The sequence below is a fragment of the Oratosquilla oratoria genome, chromosome 34, assembly GCF_046742065.1.
Source record: "Oratosquilla oratoria isolate Oo_2021 chromosome 34, ASM4674206v1, whole genome shotgun sequence".
Classification (NCBI taxonomy): Eukaryota; Metazoa; Arthropoda; class Malacostraca; order Stomatopoda; family Squillidae; genus Oratosquilla; species Oratosquilla oratoria.
The window spans coordinates 28,616,805-28,643,302 of record NC_134810.1 but is presented as its reverse complement, the minus strand read 5'-3'; the positions used below and the strand labels follow the sequence as shown (position 1 = coordinate 28,643,302).

At 40.9% G+C, this 26,498-nt stretch overlaps 1 protein-coding gene, 1 long non-coding RNA gene and 1 pseudogene across 8 annotated transcripts in view; 2 read left to right on the top strand and 1 right to left on the bottom strand.

Annotated features, from left to right (window-relative positions):
* Window positions 1-26,498, top strand: part of LOC143018152 (uncharacterized) — a 322,520-nt gene that overhangs the window by 213,178 nt on the left and 82,844 nt on the right. For 6 of the 7 annotated variants that reach the window (XM_076173292.1, XM_076173293.1, XM_076173290.1 and 3 more), the window contains 4 exons: window positions 4,656-4,775; window positions 19,580-19,639; window positions 19,992-20,099; window positions 22,596-22,670. In XM_076173292.1, the coding sequence (XP_076029407.1) occupies window positions 4,656-4,775; window positions 19,580-19,639; window positions 19,992-20,099; window positions 22,596-22,670 (363 nt within the window). The remainder of the gene's footprint in view (window positions 1-4,655; window positions 4,776-19,579; window positions 19,640-19,991; window positions 20,100-22,595; window positions 22,671-26,498) is intronic. The other variant, XM_076173296.1, reaches the window with a different exon arrangement.
* The window catches only part of LOC143018154 (uncharacterized), a 221,675-nt gene that overhangs the window by 176,219 nt on the left and 18,958 nt on the right, over window positions 1-26,498 (bottom strand). The gene's annotated exons all lie outside the window — the stretch shown is intronic.
* LOC143018065 (uncharacterized) lies at window positions 11,295-15,369 on the top strand (annotated as a pseudogene).

Sequence of the window (26,498 nt, the reverse complement as noted above, 5' to 3'; positions counted from 1 at the left end):
CATTTCAAGAACTGCTGTGGGGGACATATGCCACCATGAGATTTCTTCTGTCTGGTTTGGGGCAGGACTCAGGGATGAATACCAAGGGGTCTGTCATCCAGCAATGTATTGTCTTTCAGTTTGTTGATGGAGCAGTGAGTGATATAATGGGTATGCTTCTGGAGGCTGGTGTCTAGTGGTTGTGGAGGAAGAGAAGAGCATTTGTGTGTGATATAGGTATTTGGGTGTTGTTTTGATGGTTCTTGCCATGTGTTGGTGTTCTACTTTTAGTGTAGTGAGTGAGTATGCTGTGTTTATGGAGGCTTCAACAAGTGTTTGTGTGCCTCTCATATCAAGGTAATCTTTGACTTTGAGGACTTTTGTTTCATGGTGTAAGTGGTCTGTAGGTGTTGTATTTGTACAGCCTCTGATTGTCTTTAGGGCTTTGTTTTGTATGGTCTGAAGGGTTTTGTGGTATGGCTAAGTGGGATTAGGGGCCCGTGTGGGGCTCACATAATTCATCACTGAGCATATGCATTGTTTGTATACTGTAGTAGTAGTGTCTTTATTTTACAAATGCTGTTCCAGCAATTGATTTAAATGTGTAAGTCTAGGTGCACATTTAGTTGTTATGATTGTGATGTGTTGTTTGAATGACATGTTACGTCAATAATCTTGGGGGTGTGTGATATGAGAGTGTTGTTGATGTAGAGGCATGGTATGTATTTGTGTTCTGTCCAATTGGTGAGAAGTGTGGCTATTTTGAGTATTTGTAGTGAACCTGGTAATGATTGTATCAAGGTAAGATTGTAGTATTTCTGCAGCTTTGAGTTATGGTGTTTGCATGTAATTGTTATGTTGTCTGTGTAAGAAGATATTTGTATTTCTGAGGTCTTGGGTGTGGGTATATAGTGCATGTATAGATTAAAGAGTATGGGGGATAGAACTGAGCGCTGTGGTACTTTGTTCTTAAAGTTTCTGGTATGTCCTGATTGGTTATTATATGACACACCAGCATTTCTACCTGCCAGATAATTGGACAGTCTTCTTTTGGTATTATTGTGTATGTCTGTGTTATATGTTTTGTTTGTGAAATTGTCACAAGAGATAGCATCGAAAGCTTTACTAGTGTCTAGTGTAATGAGAAATGTTCTGTGTGGGGGCTTCTGAATTGATGTCATCAAAAACACTTTGTGTGAGGTTTATCAGAAGAGTGTGGAGTGTAGTAGTCTAAAACCATGTGATTCAACAAAGGGGGTATGTGGTGTGACGAATTGTAGTCTAAGGTGTCCTATGACATTGGAATGGGTGCAGAGAAGTGTGATTGGGCAATGTAATGCTGGAACTGTAGGGTCTTTGTTGGGTTTGGGGATGGTGATGATTTTCCTGTGCTTCCAGATGTTGGGTATAGTGAATAGCAGTAGTTTGCAATGTTGGTGAGGGCATGTACAGGGTCTAACAGATAAATCCGTACAACTTCTTATCACATGTTTTAAGATTAATATCTCGGGTTATAATAAACAGAGAGTTATGAAATTTTCAGTATATTTAGAAAAGGCAATAAGAACAATGATTTCATTCAATGTAACCACCTTCAGCTGTTATGACGCTTTCAACGTGTTTACGAAACTTGGATACAGCGTTGATGATCTCAGACTTTGATAATGAACCCACAGCCTTCTTGATGTCTGTCTTCAGGGTTGTTATACTTCTGTGTGGCTTGTCACATGCCTTGGCCTCAATTTGCGCCCAAAAATAATAATCTAAAGGGTTTAGGTCTGGCGAATTTGAGGGCCACAACTCTTTGTTCCAGAACTGCACATTTGACCCTTCGAGAAGGTTGGTGGTCCTCTTCGCTGTGTGGGCTGGAGCCGAGTCTTGTTGGAAGACAAACTGGTTGCCACTAGCCTTATCTTTCATCCAGGGTATTATTTTCTCTTCTAGAACTTTGCAATAGACAACGGCATTGACTTTCTCCTTGTTGTTGAAGAAGTGAGTGAAGAAGTCCCCCTCAGTTGACACCACACAGAGCACCATGACACTTGCTGGTTTCTTCGTCGTTGTCTTGTGTTGAACCTCTGAGGATGAGGAGGCTATCCAGCGATCATTCCGCTTATTGAAAGTCGCATCTACCGTGAAAATCTTCTCGTCGGAAAAAAACTTGATGACTGAGCCATTCGACTTCATCCAGTTCAACAGCTTTTGGCACCTGGTCAAGCGGATTTCTTTTATTTTTCATGTCAAAAGATGTCTTTTTCCTTGTGAGAATGAGGTTAATCCCAATTTCTTTAATGCTCTGTGAATTGTCATTGTGCTGACACCTCTCTTCTTTGCCAATGTCGATAATGGTAAGGCTGGATTTGCATTGACACTTCTCTTGAGACCAGCTAAAAAGCGAGGTGTTAGAATTCTGCCCCTTCTGGGCTTGTGAGCAGCTCGTTGGTCTTCGCCGGTCTCATCAAAACGTTTACAAACATCGTAAACAGTTTGTCTGGAGTATTTTAGCATCCTTATTATGGCGCTAGGAGTGTGACCCGCGCGACGAAGTTCGCATATGGCTGAACGTTTGGCTTGTTCCATTGCTTAATGTTTATTGCACCAGTGCTAGTATACAACTGGCTAAATTATTAGACAAATGGAAGTATCTGGAAACAATCAGAATTGCCATATGTTACTTTTTAAGTGCTTAAAACCTCTTCAAAGTTTGTACGGATTTATCTGTTAGACCCTGTATGCCATGTGGTCCAGTGTGTTTTAGGTGGATGTTACCTAAGTTGTGAAGGCCACTGGCAGATGAGTGCTTGAGGTTATGGATTACATGTTTTGTCTGGCTGTCTATGAAGGGTGTGTAGTCTGGGTCATTCAAGTCTTTCTTACTTTGATGGATTGGTCTTCAGGGTGAGGGGTACGATGGCTTGTCTGTTCAAAATGATTTATGTGAAATTTTGCTTGTCTGTTTGAGGCTAAGTTGACTGTTGTGGTTATTGCTGTGTGAGAGCATGTTGTATTACTGTTGGAAAATGTAATACTGTTGAGTGTCTTGTACAGTTTTCTGGTGTTTGTTTTGTAATTAAGTACATTGACAAATGTTTGACAATTTTATTTATCTAATTTTTTGTTCATGTATTTTGTTAATCTGTGGGATCCACCATTGCTGTTGGTCCAGTTGTGTCTGATGGTGGTGAAACTATTAAATGTGGGTGTTTTTTGGGGAGTGTTGTATTTTTTGTTTCTTGTATGATGGCAACATGATGTTGTGGTGTTTGAAGAAGTGGTCTTTTTTATGCTATCAGTGTTATGTTGTAAGATGTTGGTGTAATGTGTTCTGTATGTGTTGTAGATTACTGTATGGGGTTTGGGTAGTGGTGGGTAAGGATTATGAACTAGGTCAGATGAGGAAAAGTGTTTGGGGAGGGGGAGGGGAGGAAGGGGATGGCTTGGGTGTGGGTATGAGTAAAGGTACAGGCTGGGGGTGGGATGGTGGGAGTGAAGTTATGTGGTAGGCAGATAGGACAGGTCCAGGTAATTGTGTATTTCTCTATGTCTGTAAGTGTCGTGCAAGTGAGGTGGGCTCAGTTTTTACTTGAGTTGCCCTAAACTGAGCCCTTTGTCAGTTAGCTTGAAGCATGTTGGACATGTGAATTTTGTGGTGGACACAGGATTGCTCTCTATGCGACTAATAGCAGGAGGAGAGAGATGATTGCCGGAGAATCATACTTCAGTGCAGAAAAACTGTGAGGGTGCATTGTTGTGAAAAGTGTTGTGGTACTCACCCAGGTAACTGAAGCTGCTCCCAGGGATCAGTGCCACCTGCATGAGAGCCGGTGGCATGGTTATTCTGTGGCTGGTTGTTCCCCAACTCTTGGGGTTGGGGGTTGGTCCCACAACAAAGACACTGGCACACCAGGACCTATTTCCTTTGTTCTTTCAATTTCTGCATTCAGGCCACCATCCAGCTTTAAAACTATAGCAACACAGACACCACAGATGGAACTATCATACTAAAGACATTGAGCACAGTTAACCCATCCTGATCTTACCCACACAACAACACACTGTCACTTCTATGAGTGAGTTGTGGGCCAACTCAATGGCTGTTGCTGGTTTCCTTGAAGCTATGGGTTTTCTGAAAGAGAGACCTGGGGCAGCATATTAACCCCTTCAATGTGATGATGCCTCCGTAGGCATCATGAGGTGCAAATGGGTATATGAGGATGCCAGTGTTGGCATCTTGATTATATTTATTGTGTAGTTGTAGCTGAGTGACCCCATATTATGTGAACTGGCCTGATCATATTTTCTGTGGTTATATAATATTCAGAGTGAAAGAATGAGTAATACAACCGTAACATATTTTATAATGTGAATATTGTGATGCATCATCGTACATCAGGCAGCTGATGCTGCCTTCGAGAATTTGACTCGTATTGAAGAGGCTAATTTATCCCCATTTCATAGTTTTTTAAGGTTGCTCAAACTTAAGTCATCCACCTTTTACCAGACTTTACAAGTGTTTGCATTATTCCTCAGCATAATACATTATCACCATGAAGATTTCCACTTTCACATCAGCACATCGATATTCTTAGTGTCTTAAGATAATGTGCTAGTGATAAGACATTATAATCTTGTAGGAGGGACTGTTGAAGTTGGACAGTGAATATTTTATGTTACAGCCTGTGGATGTTCAATCACCAGTTGCAACTCCAACAGCCATGACTCCACAAGTTGCCATTCAAGCTCTTCAGCAAGTCATGAGTGCTGGAGGTCAGCAAGTAAAAGTTTCTGGTCAGCAGGTCGGTCTTACTCTGTTCTGGATAATTTCTTTCTTAAGACAAAGCCATATATGAAGTACCTGAAGGTTTGCATGTACAATATATGTACTCTTGAAAGGCATTTCTCTGAAGTGATATAAGGAATTTATGCTGCATAATCTGAAGCTATACTGTTCAGAATGGGCTGCTGGTTCAGTAATATCTATAAGAATTGTTTTATGTTCTTAAATGCATGACTCAACTTTCCTAAGGAACCAGTGATAAACCCCTGCATGAGATGGTTCCACAAGACAGACAATGGGGAGATCATCTTCCCACCCACCCTCGAAAGCCTTAATTGTGGGCTTCCAGGGTTAGCTCAAGTTATTCAATCGCATTCTCTCTCCTTATCTCTTCCCCTTTCTCCCTCTCCCTTTCCCCAATTTACTCCCATATTAGGCTACTCTTGCTTAATTTCTATTGTAGAAACTTTGCAGTTAGAAAAAAAAGATATTTTTATATAATACAAAAATAAAATTATGGGGCAGAAACGTGGAACATAAGAGAAGAAGAGAGAAGGAGTTTGAATGTGTTTGAGATGAGGTGTCTGAGAAGTATGGTGGGGGTTACTAGGCTAGATAGAGTGAGAAATGAGGAGGTGAGGAGGAGAACAGGGGTGAAAAAGGATTTGGGAGATAGGGTTGATGAAAGAATATTAGGATGGTTTGGACACATGGAAAGAATGAGTGAAGAAAGACTAGTAAAAGAGGTATGGAAGGCAGATGTGGAGGGAGTGAACATGAGGGGACGTCCTAGGATGAGGTGGATGGATGGGGTGAAGGGGGCTTTGGGGAAGAGGGGAATGTCTGTTGAGGAAGGAAGGGAGAGGACGGAAGACAGAGGTGAGTGGAGAATGGTTGTATATGGATGATGTTGTGACTGCATGAGGAGGAATGGGCGGGGAAGTGGGGGGTGGGGTAGTATGTGTGAGTAAATTTTGACGCAGCCCGAAGGGATTTCTCCCCGTCCTCGCCTTATATGCACAGGGGGACGGAGAGGGGGGGTCGCCGATTAAATGAAGCGGCCTCGCTGTGGATGTACTGTGTCTTGCGACACTGCTTCTGACCCAGGGCGGTGGGCAGGGTGCAGGGATGACCCGTCATCCAGGAGGTGCTCAGATGAGAGGGAGGGTGGGAGGGGTGTGGAGTGTATTTAGGGATGAAATGGGTGGGAGTGTTTTTATGCCTTTCCCTTTTTGGCTACCTCCCTTGGAAGGGGGAAAAAGCCTTGGTATATGTATGTATGTATATACAAAAATAAAATTAATATAATTTCCTCAAACATTTACTCTGGCTTGTGCTGTTATTTTAAAAGTTTCTCTGGTCGTATGTCCTCGTGTCTGCAGATTTTATCACCTCAGGATAATGTTTTCAAAACATGTGTTATGGCACTTGATGGCAGTGTAGGTTTGCCACTACCACAGCATATTCCTATCCACCTCATTCCCTGCAGTTGTGATGCTATGTATTTACCTAGTTGTATTTTACGAGACAAGACCTATGCTCGTAGTGACCTGTTTTCGTATATCTCTGCATCCAGTTTATTCTTAAAAAAGTGTATAGTTTTGGCACTCACTGTTTCTCCATTTAGTTTGTTCCGGACATCAATAACTCTATGTGGAAAAATATTCATTTTCATATCTCTTCTGTAACTATCCTTCTTTAGCTTCTTTTTGTGTCCTCTTGTTTCTCTTCTGTCCCATTTTGATAAGTTGTCTCTATCAAGAATTTCCATCCCTTTCATAATTCTGTAAATGGTCAACAAATCACCTCTTTCTCTTCTTTGTTCCAGTGTAGGAAGTCTTTCATCCAATTCAATATTTTTCCATGTATGCCTCCTATTGTTTCCAGCTTATATAGCAATTTTCTATATGGTACCTTATCAAATGCCTTTTGTAGGTCCAGGAAGGCAGAGTCTGCCCAGCCATCCCTTTCTTGCAATATAGCTATCAATCTTGAATAGAAACAAATCAGATTAGTGGTACATGATCTTCCCTGTCTGAATCCAAATTGCCTTGGGTTCAATATATTATTCTCCTCCAGGTATTTTGTCCATCTATCTTTGATGATTCTCTCACAAATTTTAACACCTTATTTCCCCCCCTTATATATTGGCACTATATTGGCATTTCTCCAGTCTCATGGTAATTTTTCTTCTTTGAGTGAGCATTCAATTATTTTGTATATTTTTCCAATTAGTTCATCTATACAGTCCTTTAGTATCCAGTTTGCAACTCCATCCAGGCCATGTGACTTGTTAACGTCAAGCTTTAATATTTGATTCCTTATTTCATTCTGAGTAATATTAAAAGTTCTTCATTGGTAGAAATCTTACTTTAATTCCTTGACCACAGTTTTGTAGATTTTTTTTTTTTTCTCTTTCGTGAATACAGATTTGAAATGCATGATCATAATATCTGCCATTTCTATATCTTCTGTGTATTTTCTGTTACCTTGACATAATTTAAGGATTTCCTGTTCATTTTTTATTTTGCCATTTACATATCTATAAGATATTTTGGGTTGATCTTTACATTTGTCTATTATGTCCTTTTCATAATTTTTTTTTTTACGTATTTTTACATATTCACTTCTTAGTTTGGTGTATATTTTCCATTTCTCAGATTTTTTTCCTTTTTCCATCTTTTCCAGGCTTCATCTCTTCTGTCTTTTGCCTCACTTCACTTTTTATTATCCTAGGATTTTATATATACCCTTTCCTGTTTTTGTCTAGGTACATACTTATCCACTCCTTCATTATAGATTTCCTTCCAAATTGACCATTTCTCTTCCATCTTTATTTCTTCATTATTAAATTTTTCCCAATTTGCTTCTTGAAAGAATTTTCTAAGTTTCCCAAAATCCGTTTTGTTATACATTAGTCTTCCTTTTCTGTGTTTTTCATTAATTTATATATTTGTTTCTTCATTTAATTCTAGTTCTAGTAGAATGTGATCACTTTTTCTAATTGGTGTCTTGTATTCGATTTTATCCACAATTTCGGGTTCTGATGTGTATATCAAATCCAATCTTGAGGGTTCATCATTATTTCTATATTTGGGATTTTCCCTGACTCATTGTGTCAATGTGTAATCACTGGTCATTTCCAGTAATATGTTTCCCCAGTGATCTCCACCTTTCACAGTCATTTCTTCCCAACCTATTTCTTTTGAGTTAAAATCACCCATAATTACCAGATTTCCTTCTTTAGTATTTCATTAGTGTTTTTCTTGTGTCTTCCAGCATTTTGGAGTGTTCACTTTCATTCCATGTGTGAGTTTTAGGTGGGACATAAATCACTGCATACTTTCTACTTTTCAAGTCTCTATCCTCAACTCTTATCATAATGAACACCACATTGTTCTCTCCTATTGCGATTTTTGTCGCATTTAAGCCTTTCTTGGTTAGCACATGACTCCTCCACCCTGTTTTGTTTCTCAATTTCTGAACCAACAATTATATAATCCTATTTGGTGGTAATGATCCTCTCAGTGTTGTCTACACAATCCCCATTCTATCTGTTTTTTCTTGTTCCAGATAGTCATTGAATTCATCTATTCCTGATATCAATATGCCTGTGTTGGTATATGATATCTTTAATTTTTATCCTTTTCTCCCTTTTCTTCTTGCTCCTGCATCTCCTTTTCCCTTATGTACCATTTCCTCAGTCTCGAGTCCATCGCTCTCCAAAAAAGCTCCTTCCTTTCATTTTCTGTTCTTTTCTTGTTCTTTTCCTTAGCTTCCTCATTAAGTGTTTTTCATTTTCCTCATCACTCAATTCCTTTTTTATCAATAAATTTTTGTAGTTTTTACTTTTTGCTATTTTTCCTACATTTGTTGATATTTCTTCTGCTATCCTCTGCAAATTAAGTTTTACTTTGAGAGGTCTATTCTTCTCTTCCGAATATTTCTCCATCCTGTAGATTTCTTCAATTCCCTTTTCAAGTCCTTGTGCCTCCTCCTGTATTTCTTTTAGTATTTCTGTCACTATATTCTTCTCTTTTTCCCTTTTTCTCTATGATACATAGATTACTTTTTTTTTGAGTGCTGGATCTGAGACAGAAAATGGTACATACATATACCAAGGATTTTTCCCCCTTACAAAGGAGGTAGCCAAAAAGGAAAAGGCATAAAATCATTCCCACCCATTCCATCCCTGAATACACTCCACACCCCTCCACCCTCCCTCTTATCTTAGCACCTCCTGGATGACGGGTCATCCTTGCACCTTGTCCACTGCCCTGGGTCAGAAGCAGTGTCGCAAGACACAGCACATCCACAGCAAGGCCACTTCATTAAATCGGCGACCCCCCTCTCCGTCCCTACATGCATAAAAGGAGAAAACAAGGAGAAATCCCTTTGGGCTGCGTCAAATTTTGCTCACACCTACTACCTCACCCCCCCATCCCCCACCCATTCCACCTCATGCATCACATCATCATCCATATACAACCATTCTCCATTCATCCCTGTCTTCTGTCCTCTCCTGTCCTTCCTCAACAGACATTCCCCTCTTCCCCAAAGCCCCCTTCACCCCATCCATCCACCTCATCCTAGGACATCCCCTCATGTTCACTCCCTCCACATCTGCCTTCCATACCTCTTTTACTAGTCTTTCTTCACTCATTCTTTCCATGTACCCAAACCATCCTAATACTCTCATCAACCCTATCTCCCAACTCCCTTTCCACCCCTGTTCTCCTCACCTCCTCATTTCTCACTCTATCTAGCCTAGTAACCCCCATCATACTTCTCAGACACCATCTCAAACACATTCAAATTCCTCTCTTCCTCTCTTATGTTCCATGTTTCTGCCCCATACAGTGCTCTTGGCACAATCACTCCTTCATACAATCTCCTTTTAGCATCCATTCCCAAATGTCTATTCCTCATTACACTCTTTGATCCACCAAGGCATTTACTCACTTCTCTCAATCTACATTCTACCTTCACTCCATCTTTTCCTGCCACATTTGCACCCAAGTATCTAAAACTATCCTTTTCCTCCAGTCACTCTACCTTAATGCTCACTTCCAGTACACTCCCACTTTCACCCCTTGTACATCTCATCACCTTACTTTTACCCACATTTATCTTTAGCTTTCTTCTATCACATACTCTCCCAAACTCTGTCACCAACTTCCTCAATCCCTCCTCCAATCCTGCCACAAGCGCAGTGTTGTCCACAAACAACAGCTGGCTCACCTCCCACTTTTCTCCATTTTCTTTAACCATCTTCAATCCCTGACCCACTACCCTTGCATTTACCATTTACGTTCATGCAGTATATCATAAGCCTTTTCCAGATCCATAAAAGCCCAAAAAATATCCTTCCCCTTTCCATTAGCTTTCTCACATATCTGTTTTACCACAAAGATCTGATCCACACAACCTCTACCCATCCTAAAACCACACTGTTCCTCACCAATTACTCCCTCTGTTCCTCTCCTAATCCTCTCAAGATCCTCCCATAAGCCTTCCCAAACTCTGTCACCAACTTCCTCAATCCCTCCTCCGATCCTGCCACAAGCGCAGTGTTGTCCACAAACAACAGCTGACTCACCTCCCACTTTTCTCCATTTTCTTTAACCATCTCCAATCCCTGACCCATTACCCTTACATTTACCTCTCGCACTACCCCATCCATGTATAAGTTGAACAGCCAGGGCGACATAACGCATCCTTGACGAAGTCCCACCTTTACCTCAAACTACTCACTCTCCCCATTTCTAACCCTGACACAAGCTCTACTACTCTCATAAAAACTCTTGACAGCTCCTAGAAGCTTTCCTCCTATCCTGTATATCTGCATAACCTCCCACAGTGCCTTTCTGTCTACCCTACCATAAGCCTTTTCCAGATCCATAAAAGCCCAAAAAACATCCTTCCCCTTTCCTATAGCTTTCTCACATATCTGTCTTACCAAAAAAAATTAAAAGTGGCTTATACAAACATGGATGGTATGATTTCTGGAATACATAAATTAAACTACTATTTGTCATTAGAGAAACCAGACATAATGGGAATTGTGGAGACAAAACTAAAAGGTCCTATGCGATTAAGTATGGTGGGAGAAGGTTTATACAACCTTTGATCGAAAAATAGAATGGACAGACAGGGAGGACATGTTATTGACTAGAAAGGGCCTAAATGTAATAAAGGCAACAGAAGGTAAAGATAATGTGGAATTGTTCACAATTAAAGTTGGGAATAGCAGTATGAAAAGCAGAAATGAATATGTAGAAATGCACATAGAGGAAAAAAGAAACTATGAAAAATATATAATAGACAAATGCAAAGACCAATCTAAACTATTTTATAGATATGTAAACGTTAAACTAGACAAACATGAAATAGTGAAACTGTGTGAAGGAAATAAAGAATACATAGAAGGTGTAGAAATGGCTGAAGTAATGACCAGACACTTTAGGTTTGTATTTACAGTTTAAAGTTCACAAATGTGGGATGAACAGGGTTCCCACGGTCCTTGAAAATTCTGGAAAGTCCTGGAAAAAAAAAGTGATCCTGGAAAGTCATGGAAAAGTCCTGAAATTCTGCCAAAAATCAAGTGGTCCTGGAATTAGGACTACCAGCTAAAAAAGTCATTGAAAGTCCTTGAATTCAGTGTTGCATGGATGTTGGTTGTGCTCAATATTCTACAGTGTGCAGTGTCTGACATAGCAAACATGGGAGTTTCCGCTCTGAGAAGTCACATGAAAAGCAACTTGCATAACAGGATCAGCCAGTCAAGGCAAAACCCATCAGCAATCTGCAACTTCTTTGGAAAGAAGCAAGACAAAAAGGCAGATGATGCTGCAGCCAATGTCACCTCCAGTGCACCAGTTGCTAGTACAAGTACAGCTCCACAAAGATCAGAGGTTGCAGCTGCTGTGTCAGATGCTGCCCTCCATGCAGAGGTTCTCTGGGCTCTGAAGCTTGTTATGAGCAACTACTCATTCAATTCATCATCTGATGTGGGCATGTTGTTCCCAAGAATGTTTCCGGACAGCCAGATTGCTAAAACTTTCTCATGTGGTGCTACAAAGTGTGCTTATCTAGTTTGTTTTGGCCTGTCTCCATATTTCCATGATCTGCTAGTGGAGAAAGTCAGAAGTGCGGAGTGCTATACCATATCCTTTGATATGTGCATGAACCCTGTTTCACAGAATGAACAAATGGACTTCATAGTCCGTTACTGGGACAATGATTCTGGTCAGGTCAGTGTAAGGTACTTTGGGTCACAGTTCTTGGGGCATGCTCGAGCAAGCGACCTACTCAACAAATTCAACAACACCATTCCAAAACCGAACAAAGACCTAACAATCCCAACATCGTACCGTCCAATCACACTTCTCTGCACCTCCTCTAAAGTCATTGAACGCCTAATACTTAAACTTGTCACACCACATATTCCCCTTGCTGACTCACAACACGGTTTTAGGCCACTACACTCCACAAACACTCTTCTGACAAACCTCACACAAAGAATTTTAGATGGCATCAATTCAGATAGGCCCCACCAAAGAACACTTCTTATAACATTAGACATTAGTAAAGCTTTTGATGCTATCCCCCGCCACAACCTAACAAATAAAATATATAACACAGACATGCACAATAACACTAAAAGATGGCTGGCCAATTATCTGGCAGGTAGGAATGCTTACATGTCATATAATGGCCAATCATCGCACATCAGAAACATTAAGAACGGAGTACCACAGGGCTCGGTTCTATCCCCCACACTTTTTAATCTATACATGCATGACTTACCCACACCAGACACCTCAGAAATACAAATCTCTTCCTACGCAGACGACATAACAATCACATTCACACATCGTAACACAGACAAAGCTGCAGAAATAATCCAGCCATACCTTGACACACTCAACACATGGTTCATCACAAACAGACTCAAAATAGCTCCAACCAAATCTACAGCAACACTTCTCACCAACTGGACAAAAGAACACAAATACATACCTCATCTCTACATCAACAACACTCTAATACCACACACAAACACACCGAAAATTCTTGGTGTAACATACGATACATCCATGTCTTTCAAACAACACATCACAAACATAAAAAACAAATGCACACCCAGACTTAACGCACTTAAGTCAATCACTGGAACAACATTTGGACAAAACAAAGAAACTAATATAACAATATACAAACAATGCATACGCTCAGTGTTGAATTATGCGAGTCCTGCATGGGCTCCTAATCTCAGTGAGACACACCACAACACCCTTCAAATCATACAAAACAAAGCCCTAAAAACAATTACAGGCTGCACAAATACAACACCTACAGACCATTTACACCATGAAACAAAAGTCCTCAAAGTCAAGGACCACCTCGACATGAGAGGCACACAAACACTTGCCGCAGCCACCACAAACACATTACACCCGCTACACTACATAGCAGAACACCCACACACACCAAGAAACATTAAAACAACACCCAAAGACCTTTATCATGCACAGATACTCTCTTCTCTTCCTCCACAACCACCAAATACCAGCCTCCGGAAACACATTCATAATCATATCACTCACCGCTCCATTAACCACTTCAGTACGGGACTTAAATCTCGCGGGCAGCAGCCAATGCCAGCCGTATAACGTAACGAAATAATATTCGCATCATAAAATATAGTCGCCGCTTATATCGATCGTTCTCTTTTTCACCCGCGAATTTTGAAAACCACAGAGAATGGGATTCAGGGCGCATTTGGGAGAATGTAAAAACACAGGGGCGACTACAATAAATATAATCAAGACGCCGATATGGCAGCGTCGCGAATCCACTTGCTCCTCATGACGCCTACGTGTGCGGCACCGTATGGAAGGGGTTAACACACTGAAAGACAACACACTGCTGCATGCCAGACCCCCTGATATCCACCCTTCTGAATCCTCTCTCCCACGAAAGGACAGAGTCCACTTGGCCAGACTGCGATGCGGTCACCACCCAGCACTTCTAAGCTACCAGAAGAGGCTGGATGACCGCGTTGTGAACAGCTGCCCAGGATGTAACACTTCACCCCATACCATACAACACATAATGGAAGACTGCATTATACACAATCATGCACGCAAACAACACAACATACACTCTATAAAGGATTTGTGGGAAAACCCAGTTTCGGCTGTGGCCTTCCTTGGGGAGACGGGACTGCTCGGACAGACAGTCTAGGGAACGACAACAACAACAACTTCAAGGAAGGGACACAACAACTAGATCCCAAGCGTCTGCTTCAGGTGTCAATGGATGGACCTAACGTCAATTGGAAATTTTTCAATGACCTGCAACAGGAGCGCAAAACACAGGATCTCCCAGAACTTCTGAACATCGGAAGCTGTGGACTCCACACTGTCCACGGAAGCTTGCAGAAAGGGGCCAACGAGACTGGATGGAAGATTGGAAACCTGCTAAGGTCTCTGTGGCAGCTCTTCCATGATACCCCTGCAAGAAGAGAGGATTTCACCACTATCACAGGGAGCAAGCTGTACCCATTGCAATTTTGCCAGCACAGATGGGTTGAGGATGCAAAGGTTGCAGAGCGTGCATTGCAGATGTGGCCCAACGTGGAGAAATTTGTGGCATCCTTCAAATACCCCAAGAAGGCCCCTAGCACTGCCTCATTTGCATCAGTGAAAAGCTGCCTGTGAGGACCCACTCTCCATCGCAAAGCTACAATTCTTCATCTCTGTAGCTAAACAACTCCAGCCATTCCTTCAGAGGTTTCAAACAGATGCACCCATGGCACCGTTCTTGGGACAGAAGCTAAAGGAAGTGGTTGTTGCGCTCATGGGACGTTTCATCAAAAAAGAAGTTCTGGACAAAGCAGACACCATGCAGAAACTGGCCAACCTGGACCCCAAGGACCAGAAGAACCAGATGCTGCCAAAACTTGTAGATCTGGGATTTGCTGCTCGAGAGTCTGTGAAGAAAGCTGCTGAGAAGAAACTGGTCAGTGATTTGAAGGTCCTGGCATTCAAGAATGAGTGTGTGACACTGCTATCAGAGCTTACATCCAAGATGTTGGACAAGAGTCCCTTGAAACTGTCCCTGGTTCGATATCTCTCTGCACTGGCTCCAGATAAACTAGTTGCTCCTACAGATGCGGCGACGAAGTTCCAGAAAATCCTCCAGATGCTTCTGAATGCCAACAGGCTGTCCGGGGAAGAGTGTGATGAGCTCCTTGCTCAGTACAAGGCGTTTGGCAGTGAGATGAGGCAGGAACATGCAGCAGATTTCAAGAACTTCACCCCAGATAGTGAGAGGCTGGACATATTTCTGGGCCAGTACTCTAAAGACCACAAGTACAGCAAGCTCTGGTCTGTTTTCAAGATGCTTCTCACAGTCTCCCATGGTCAGGCATCAGTAGAAAGGGGTTATTCTGTGAACAAGGACCTCCTGGTTCAGAACATGCAGGAGAAGACTATTGTAACTCTTCGTACAGTCTATGACAGTATCCAAGCCACGGGCCAGCACTTCACTGAGTTACCCTTCACTCCCAGACTGAAAAGGCATGTCAGGGCATCGAGATGAGATACCAACAGTACCTCGCGGATCAGAAGAAGTCACAGACAGATAATGAGAAATCCTCAAAGAGAAAGGCACTACAAGAGGATATCCAGTCAGCAGAGAAAAAGAGGAAGCTCTTGAAAGATAGTATGGAGTCAATGACCAAGGAAGCAGACCAGCTGGCAAAGAAGGCAGAAACAGAGCATGACTTCACTTTGCTGGCTAAGTCCAATGCTTTCAGACTGAAAGTTTCTGAGAAGGCAGATGAAAATCTCAAACTGGAAAAGAAACTACAAGACCTCAAGCAGAAACTGAAATCAATGGAGTGACTATTTTCAAGAAAGAGCAAAGAATGAATTATACCTGATACTCTGATATATATATATATATATATATATATATTGTAATCTAACAGAGGAAGACTGCATAGTGTAATAAAGTGGGTGGAATCGGCTGGCTGTAAGGGGTGGAGGAGGCCAGAAAGATCGGTTTGTATCTGAAAATTGTTTCAGATATTCCGCTCAAAGTCCTGGAAATTTGATGATTTTTATCCTGGAATATCCTGGAAAAGTCCTGGAATTTAGTTTTCAATTTTCTGTGGGAACCCTGGATGAAGGACACCAAGAAAGGTCCCCCAAAATGAAAGAAATAAGAACTGTTATAAAGAAATAAGGGACCAAATAAAGAAATTTGACATCAGAAAGTCATATGGGACAGACGGAATAGCAAACTGGATATTAAAAAAATTTATAGATGAACTCGCAGGTAAAATACACAAGATAATTGTCTTCTCAAGGAAAAGTACCTCATGATTGGAAAAATGCAAATATTGTACCAATATATTCATACATACCAATATATAATGGAGGAGATAAAGAAAATCCAACAAACGACTGGTAATCCTTACAAGCATAATTGCAAAAATATGCAAAATAGTTATAAAAAATTAATGGACTAAACACATGGAAGAGAACAACATACTAAACCCCAAACAATTTGAATTTAGAAGTGGAAGATCATGTACCACAACCTTAATATGCTTTTACTCAAGATTGGTAGAAATAATACAAGAAAGAGATGGTTGGGCAGATTGTGTCTTCTTGGACTTACAAAAGACTTGTGACAAAGCACCATATAAGTAATGGACAGGAAAATATCAAAGTATTACATATACCAAAGGTTTTTTCTCCCTTACAAGGGAGGTAGTCAAAATATAAAGGCATAAAAACTGCTCCCACCCATTCCATCCCCAACATCTCCCATCCACCCCTTTCCCTCCCTCTTACCTTGGCTCTTCCTGGATGACAGGTCATCCCTACATCATGCCCACCGCCCTGGGTCAGAAGCAGGGTTGCAAGACACAGCACTTCCACAGCAAGGCTGCTTCATTAAATTGGCAACCCCCCTCTCCATCCCCTCATGCATAAAAGGGAGAAATCCCTTCAGGCTGCATCAGTTTATTTTTCACACAAACTCCTTCACCTCATCTGTCCTCTCCCATCCTTCCTCACCAGACAACACTATGCGCTGAATGGCCTACCGGATCCAGCGCTTGGCCTTCGAGCAAAAAACTCCATAAATCAATCAATCAACAGACAGCATTCCCCTCTTTCCCAATGCCCCTTTTACCCCATCAATCCTAGGTCACCCCTTCATGTTCACTCCTTCCACATCTGCCTTCCACACCTCTTTTACTAATCTTTCTTCACTCATTCTTTCCATGTGTCCAAACCATTCCAATACTCTTTCATCAACCCTATCTCCCAACTCCCTTATCACCTCTGTTCTCCTCCTCACCTCCTCATTTCTCACTCTATCCAGCCTAGTAAACCCAATCAATACTTCTCAGGCACCTCATCTCAAACATTCAAACTCATCTCTTATGTTCCATGTTGCTACCCTATACAGTGCTGTCAGCACAATTACTCCTTACAATCTCCTCTTAGCATCCATAACCAAATGTATATTTCTGATTGCACTTTTTAATACCCCCAAGACATTTACTCCCTTCTCTCAATCTACATTCTACCTTCACTCCTCCCTTTCCTGCCACATTCAGAATATTATTTTTCTAAAAGCCACAAAATTCTGTGGGGCATGTCAAGCACTGTGGCTTGGGACATGGATGATCCTTCATCCATATGGTGCTGAAATGGAAGGGTCATTCATTGGGTTTCCATTACATGTGAAGTGAATGTGTGTTTTGACAAAATACCTGTATGGGGAGTAAAGGACCTTGGTTCATGTTTGGATAAGTGTGTGTGTGTATGTATATAATATATATATATATATAAACGTTCGGGAGAAGTTTGTTAGGTGAGTGATTTAGAGCATCACTACTTGGATGCGAGCTTGGGAACTTGGAATGTAAGCAGATTGAGTCCAATTTTGGCAGCAAGTTCATGTGAGAGCATACTTCATTATATCCCCAGCTTCAAAAAGCTTTTGTAGTGGATGTCACTTGGAAAGGAATTAGTAAATGTCTGGGTGGAATGTGAAGTGTTTGAGAAAGTAATGAATTCAAAGAAAAGGTGTGAAGGGAGCATTTTTTAAATATATTGGAGGTGGAAGGACCCAGGATACCCCTACTCCCCATGGAATGTTAAAGAACTGTTATGGTCATACAAGAAGTGATAAGAGTTTGAAATTTTGAAGTAATACAAAGAATATGGTGGAGGCAGGGAGCTCTCAAATAATGTAAAACAAAGATGGATGGAGTGGTGGATGTGGAATATCTGTTGGGTATGGAAGAGAGTGCAAATGATAGGAGTGAATGGAACAAGGCATGTTCTTTACATGTAATTAATTTGAGTGGATGAGGAGGGATCATCTTACCCTCCAAATCTCCAAACTCAGTCTTGACCTCCCAATCAGTTAACTTTCTTTTTGGTTTCACAGACATATTACCAATCTCTTCCCATTTACATTCATGTGCACCAAATCCACAAACACTTAATCATCCAGTAACTAGGGTTATGAAGTCCTAGAGCCTCTTTGCCGTACTTTTCATAGAAAAGTACCCTCTGTGACACACATGGAATCAGAGTGGCAGCAGTGTTCACCCCACCCTTCTCCTGCCACCACCACAACCACAAGGTGAAAAAGAAGGGTCAGAGTTGTAAAAGTGGTAAAGAATAGGTTAAGGGGACAGCATAAAGGAAGTATGGCAGTTACAAAATATTATCATTCCTTTGTGAGTAGAGATTTGAACTCGAACATAGAGGAATAATATGTGGATCCAGTCCATGGAGGCAACCCCAAAATGGACTGCATAATGACGTGAAGTTGATAATCTGGTGTTTAAAATTTTCCTATGTCATATTATTCTCCCATGCTTTGATTCATATTGTTGTACTTACACAATTTTGATAGTTTGTGTTGAACAATTGTGTGAAAGAAAAATGTTTCAATTAATATACATATACCAAGGGCTTTTATCCCCCTTACCAGGGAGGTAGCCAAAATCAAAAGTTATATTCCACTTCCACCTATTTCATCCCCACCCATTCCACTCCCTTTCACCACCCCTCCCTCCCTCCTCATCTTGGCTCCCCATGAATGATGGATCATCCCTGCATCTCGACCATTGCCCTGGGTCAGAAGCAATGCAGCAAGACAGCACACCCACAGCAAGGCCACTTCATTTGATCAGTGACCCCCCACCCACCTCCCTCTGTCCCCTCATGCAGAAATCGTGAAGACAGAGAGAAATCCCTTCAGGCTGCGTCAAAATATCATTTATAAGTAACTGCTCCCTAACCCTTTCCTTATCCTCCACCCACTCCTTTCCATACATCACAATAATATCCACACCCAGCCACTCTCCACTCATCCCTATCTTCTACCTTCTCCATTCCTTCCTGAACAGACATCCCCCTCTTGCTCAATGCCCCTTTCACTCCATCCATCCACCTCATCCTTGTTGTCTCCTTATGCTCACTCTATCCACCTCTGCCTTTCACACTTCTTTCACCAATCTTTCTTCACTCATTTTTTCCATGTGTCCAAACCATCCCAATACTCTTTTATCAACCCTATGTCCCATCTGCTTTTCACCCACACTTTCCTCCTCTACTCCTCATTTCTCACTCTATCCAACCTTGTAACCCCTACCATACCTCTTGTACATTTCATCTCAAACACATTTAAGCTCTTTCTCTCTTATGTTCCCTGTCTTTGCACCACATGTCTGCCCATCAATTAGTATGATGTTATAAGATAAAATTGTTTTTCCCACAGTTGGAAGTTGTTGAAAAGTCTGTTACTTCTTCGTCATCAACCACACCACAAGATCGACAGGTGAGATTCTTTTAACAAAATGTGAAGTTCTCTCTTGAAGATTTTTTAGATCATTATTTCACAAGAATCAGTTTCAAGTAATAAAGACAAATTACATTGTGGTGAATGATTGAAATATAAGAATTATCTTAGCATGACAATACAAACTGCCCACAAAAACTTTCCTTTGGTTGACAAATATCTCTTAACAATTGTGTTCATTGTGATCATGTTAAAATTCTCTATTTGTGTTTAGAATCAAGTGGTATTTCTGTTAATTGGTGGTTTTAGTTTATTCAGATTTGAGATGGATAATTATCATGGGGCCACCATATTGGTAAATGGTAAAGTGATTGGTCTTTGTTTCATCCAGTGTTCTGAAGAGGAGTGTGTGATTGAGGGAGAGACTACCCAGCAAACTACACCACCTACCAGTCATCCTCCTACAACTTGCATACCTCCAGTAATAGGGAATGGTGATGTAAGTACTTGTCATATTCGATTCAGGGCCCTCACATGGGGGGGCAATTCTAGTCTGGATGTGCCGCCCACAAGGATGACAAAATAATTATAATAAAAAAAGTCAAAGGAGCCCTGAATATTTTACCATGATATATGAATTTTGCGTTAGAATCAACATGTGAAATATTTTCCCTTGCACCTCTCTGCAGTAGGAACATTAAATACAAATTTTAAAACCCGTTTAATTATTTTGCAAGCCAATTGCTAAAACAGGGTGTAACAGGTGGAGATGGGAGGAGGGAGGGAGCATCACTGAGAACTTTGCCCCAGGGCAGCACTTAGGCATGTAGAGGCTCTGATTTGATTGTCCGTAACAGAGTTCTAACATGGATCAGGGAGAGGGTTGCCACATAGTGAAGCAGTGGTGGTAAACCAGTGTTGGTTGTTGGGCCCTGCTGTGGAGGTGCCAAGTTTTGTTGAATTGCTTTTGACGCAAGCAGTGGGTAGAGTTCAGGGATGATCCTTTATCCACAAAGACCAAGATAAAGACAACAAATGGGTGTGAAATGGTGAAAAGTAAATACAGGTAGTCGTCGACTTACGACCGAGTTCGGTTCCGACAGACAGGTTGTAAGCTGATCTGGACACAAGTTGGACTTTATATACAGTATATATTACCCTTTATATGTATATATTACCATTTGAATATTATTTTTTTACTGTACATATATATATTGTATATTATATTTAGCATACTGAAATAATCTTAGCATCTTTGAACTGTTGTATAGTATTTTTTAACCTTTTCATAATTTTATCTGATTTTCTTTGGGAAACGTAGCCTAGGCCTAAGCATACTGAATAAAATCCTATCATCTTTGACCTATGATATTTAATACTGTATTTTTTAACCTTTTTATTATTTTACCATCAGACTTTCTTTAGGAAACGTATACATACTGAAGAAAATCTTATTGTCTTTGAGCTACGTTGTTTAATATTCATTAACCTTTTTTATAATTTTCGTTAGCAAACATAGCCTAGGCCTACACATACTGAATAAATTCCTGTCATCTTTGACCTACAAATACTTTTTTGTTGGTTAAATTAAAATCATTGCAAGGCAAAATTAGAAGAAGAAAAAAATTCAAAACATATTCTTTTCGTTTACATACTGTATTGAAAATATTGTTATCGACAACAGACTAGGCATAAACAAAGTTTACTGTTACATTTTATTAATCGCAAAACATAAAAATACAAAATGCTGTACAAAATATATTGTTATTGACAACAGACTAGGCATAAAAAAAGTTTTACTGTTACATTTTATTAATTGCAAAACTTATAAAAATACAAAATGCAAGGCAAAATTAAGATTTTTTTTAATTTCAAAACACATTCTTTTCGTTTACGTACTCTACCAGACATATTGTTATCGACAACAGACTAGCCTAGGCATAAAAAAAGTTTTACTGTTACATTTTGTTAACCACTTCCATACGGTGCCGCCTACATAGGTGGCATGAGGAGCAAGTAGGTACTCGCTGATGCCGAAGTCGCCATCTTGATTATATTTTTTGTAGTTGTACCTACGTAATTTTCATTCTCTCTAAACTGGCTTCATCAGTTTTCTATGGTTATCAAAATACACGGGTGAAAGATAACGGACAATTTAGCACTGACTTTATCTTTAATAATGCGATTATTATTTCGAGACATCGCACGTCGGGCAGCTAATGCTGCCAGATGTGCGATGTGCCCCGGAGGGGGAAGAGGTTAATTGCAAAACATATAAAAAATACAAAATGCAATGCAAAATTAGGAAACATTTTACCTCAAACAAAATTAAAGAATATTTAGCTGGCTGGGATGCTGACACTGCCGGCAGCCTGCCAAAACTATTGTACTCGCGTCTCGTGGTGTTCGGAGTAATTGTACTGCACTGCCAGGCATAACATTGCAATTCTATTACTCTATTAAATGTTAAATATTATTGCACTATCTCGTGGTCACAAACTCGATCAGTCGTAAGTCGCATAGGTCATAAGTCGACGACTACCTGTATATGCCTTCAGTAGATCACCCCCTTCTGCCTTATAAGGGGAAAGGACCTTTTGGGATATGCATGTATTATGTGTTAGCATTGGATGATGCCAGATTAGGCATGTGTTCACCTCCATAATCTGCTAATGTTCATAACCAGTTTGGTTTTTATAATTTCTCAGTGGGTACTTGGTTTGTGATAAGTGTACTGTTTTCAAATATTTTCATGAAATGTGAATGATTAGAGATCTAGACCATCTATATACAGATATATTTGAGATGTTATTGATTCTTAGTAAAACTGAAATGTAATAGAAATGAATTAATGTTTTTCTATAGTTTGAGTTGACTGTAATTATTTGCATAGAGTTGTGGATAAATGGTGTAAAGATCCAGTGAAACATTGCTACTTGTAAAAGTAAATCTAATGGGTAAACCAGGACTTGTAAACAATCTTGATATTTTACAGGTGGCAGCAGTGTCCCCAGTGCCAGGTGCTGTTTATGCCATGGGGTACTCCTATCCGGGTGTAAACATGATGCCTGTAAGTGATAAACAACCTTTTTACAATGTGCTTTCATAGGGAGTTTCCTTACTCATCTCCTCTCCCTCCTCTCTTCCCCACTAAGCTTTCTCTCTTCTCTCTCCCCTCTCTCTCCTCCTCTCTTTCCTTGTGTTCTCTTCTCTCACTCGTCTCCCTCTCCCTTTCATCTCCTCTTCCTCTGCTCTCCCACTCTCCTTCCACTCCCTTGCCTCTCTCCCTCTCTCTTTCCACCCTCCCCTCTCTTCTCCATCTCTTCATCTCCTCTCTTCTCCATCTCTCCATCTCCTCTTTATCTCCCTCTCTCCTTTCCTTCATTCTCTCCTCACTCCAATCTTGTTTACTCTCCTCTCCTCTCCATCTGTCTTCTCCTCTGTCTCTATCTCCCCTCCTTTCCCCCCCTCCTCTCCCCCCTCTTCTCCCCCCACCTCTCTCACTCTAAGCCACCACTTTCGGGAAGGCTTATAGGAGGGTCTTGATTAAAAGGATTAGCAGAGGAACAGAGGGAGTAATTGGTGAGGAACAGTGTGGGTTTAGGATAGGGGTTGGATAGATCAGATTTTTGTATTTACCTAGTGTATTATATGGGAACCTATCCGAGAGTTGACACCTTGACCTGGTGGATAGGCTTGAGAATCTTACATACATACATATACCAAGGCTTTTTCCCCCTTCCAAGGGAGGTAGCCAAAAAGAGAAAGGCATAAAAACACTCCCACCCATTTCATCCCTAAATACACTCCACACCCCTCCCACCCTTCCTCTCATCTGAGCACCTCCTGGATGACGGGTCATCCCTGCACCCTGCCCACCGCCCTGGGTCAGAAGCAGTGTCGCAAGACACAGTACATCCACAGCAAGGCCGCTTCATTTAATCGGCGACCCCCCCTCTCCGTCCCCCTTTGCATATAAGGAGAGGACGGGGAGAAATCCCTTCGGGCTGCATCAAAAATTACTCACACATACTACCCCACCCCCCACCCCCCCGCCCATTCCTCCTTGAGAATCTTAATGACTACAAAAGCTATGTCGATAGAGAGACAATCTCTGCAGGGTCACCCATATCAAACAGGTTTTGTAAGAAAGATCAGACAGAGCACCTGACATGCACAGTCGCAGGACCCACTGCAAACTGGCACGTCCCTGATGGCGAACTGGGAACTCCTCATAGATATATGGGGTACTGTCATAATGACGGCGTGGACCATTGGGCACCCTATGGAGGCTTCACTGAATATAATGAATACGGTGACACCAGAGAAATATCTCACCAGAAACTAGTTGGGACAGAGGTGAGATTACTGCCAACCCCCCCTTCATAGCCAATATGAACAGCACAACCAAAACAAAACTGGGCGTTCCTGTTGGATCATCGTCTCCTAAAGGTCCAGCTCCATTGCCTTGTGTGCTTACGGGCAGTGTGCCACCGAATGTAAGCACTGTCCAAGCAGATCCAGGTCTTGGACATTAAACAACATGAAGAAAATGAAGATATATACTTACAATGTAAGAAGTCTCTCAGAAGATCACAGGCTGGAGAGTTTAATGGAAGAACTAGACAACATCAAGTGGGACATCGTAGGACTGAGCAAAGTCCAAAGAGCGGAAGAAAAGCTGATACAATTACAAGATGGTCACCACCTGTTCTACTATAGAGGTAAGGACAAAAAAAGATCCAGTGGAGTAGGATTCTTATAAAAACTGAGAGGTTGCTTGTAACATAGTCAAATTCAGTAGTTTATTGGACAGGGTAACTTGGATTGTGATTAGGCTGTGTAAAATTTTAGGCACACATTAAAAATAGTTCAGGTTTATGCACCAACTTCACAGAGTTCAGACGATGAAATTGAGTCGTTCTATGATATAATTAAAGTCAGGTAATGGAACAAGAAAAAAGTAAGTTCACGTTGGTAATAGGCGACTTTAATGCTAAAGTGGGGAAGAAGATGGGCGATGAGATGTGCATCGGTAAGTTTGGAGTAGGTGAAAGAAATGACAGAGGTGAGATGTTAGTCAATTTTGCAGAGAACTACAACATAAGGATAATGAACACTTTCTTCCAAAAGCGTGTAGGTCATAAATAGACATGGAGAAGTCCAAATGGAACAACAAAGAACGAGATAGACTTCATATTAGGAGATGAGAGCAAAAGCGTTAGCAATGTTACGGTGATAAAGTAAACATGGGTAGTGACCATAGAATGGTAGGTTGCACAGCTAAATACAATTTCAGAGCTGAGAGAAATAAACTAATTTTAAGAAAGAAAATAAGCCTTGCAAAGGTTAAGGATAATAATAAGAAATTTCAGTTAGAAATTAAAAATAGATTCGAATCTCTAAGAACTAATGAGGACACCGTGGAAGATATTAATTTGAATTTAGTGATTATCATTAGGAAATTGGCAGAGAAAGTAGGAAGTACAATAAACATTAGAGAAAACAAATACTCCCAAGCTACAAATGACCTTATTAAAAGAAGGGCCATGCAGATTAAAAGTAGGAGAGACGAAATAGAAAGAGTAGAACTAAACAAGCTTATCAACAAAAGACAGAGATTAGAGAAAAGAAAGAGAAACATGGATGAAATAGAGGAAACCATTTTGGAAGGGTAAAAGTATTAAAGTGACCAAGCACAAACATGCTTTAGGAAGACAGCAAATTATATGTTTGAAAGATAGAAATGGAGAAATAATTAAATACATACATACATATACCAAGGCTTTTTCCCCCTTCCAAGGGAGGTAACCAAAAAGGGAAGGGCATAAAAACACTCCCACCCATTTCATCCCTAAATACACTCCACACCCCTCCCACCCTCCCTCTCATCTGAGCACCTCCTGGATGACGGGTCATCCCTGCACCCTGCCCACCGCCCTGGGTTAGAAGCAGTGTCGCAAGACACAGCACATCCAAAGCAAGGCCGCTTCATTTAATCGGCGACCCCCCCTCTCCGTCCCCCCTTGCATATAAGGAGAGGACGGGGAGAAATCCCTTCGGGCTGCGTCAAAATTTACTCACACATACTACCCCACCCCCCACAATAATTAAATGTAGAGACAAAATGGTAAAAAGAGTAGAAGAATTTTACCAAGAGCTTCACTCGTCGAAGATCGTAGTTGAATCAGTAAATTCATGTGTAGACATTAGTAGTGTACCAGAGATTACAAAGGAAGAAGTAGAATTTGCTCTAAAAACTATGAAACGAGGAAAAGCACCTGGGGTAGATGGTATATTGATAGATCTGTTGTAAGACGCAGGGAAATTAGTTCATATTAAATTAGCTGAGTTCCTGATGTGTGGTGCAATGCCATAGTGATTTTGCTTCATAAAAAAGGAGACCAAATGGACCTTAGTAACTATCGACCAATTAGCTTGCTATCAAATGTATGTAAAGTATTCTCCAAGATCCTTACAAATAGACTAAGTCAAGTTTTAGATGGAAATCAACTGAGAGAACTGGCAGGCTTTAGGAGCAGATATTCAACCCTAGATCATTTGCAGGCAATAAACCAACTAATCAAGAAAACGACAGAATACAATATACCTCTGTGTTTAGCTTTTGTCGATTACGAGAAGGCCTTTGACTCAGTAGAACAAATAGCAATACTAAACTTGCTACACAAGCAGGGTACAAACGAACAGATCGTAAAAGTTTTAGAAAAGATTTATGCGAAAGGTACTGCTATAATTCAACTACATAAACATACAGAAAAGATCAAGATCGAGAAAGGAGTACGGCAAGGCGATACAATTTCACCACAACTACTTACAGCTTGCTTGGAAGGTGTTTTCAGAAGATCGAGTTGGGTAAAGAAAGTTTTAAAGATTAATG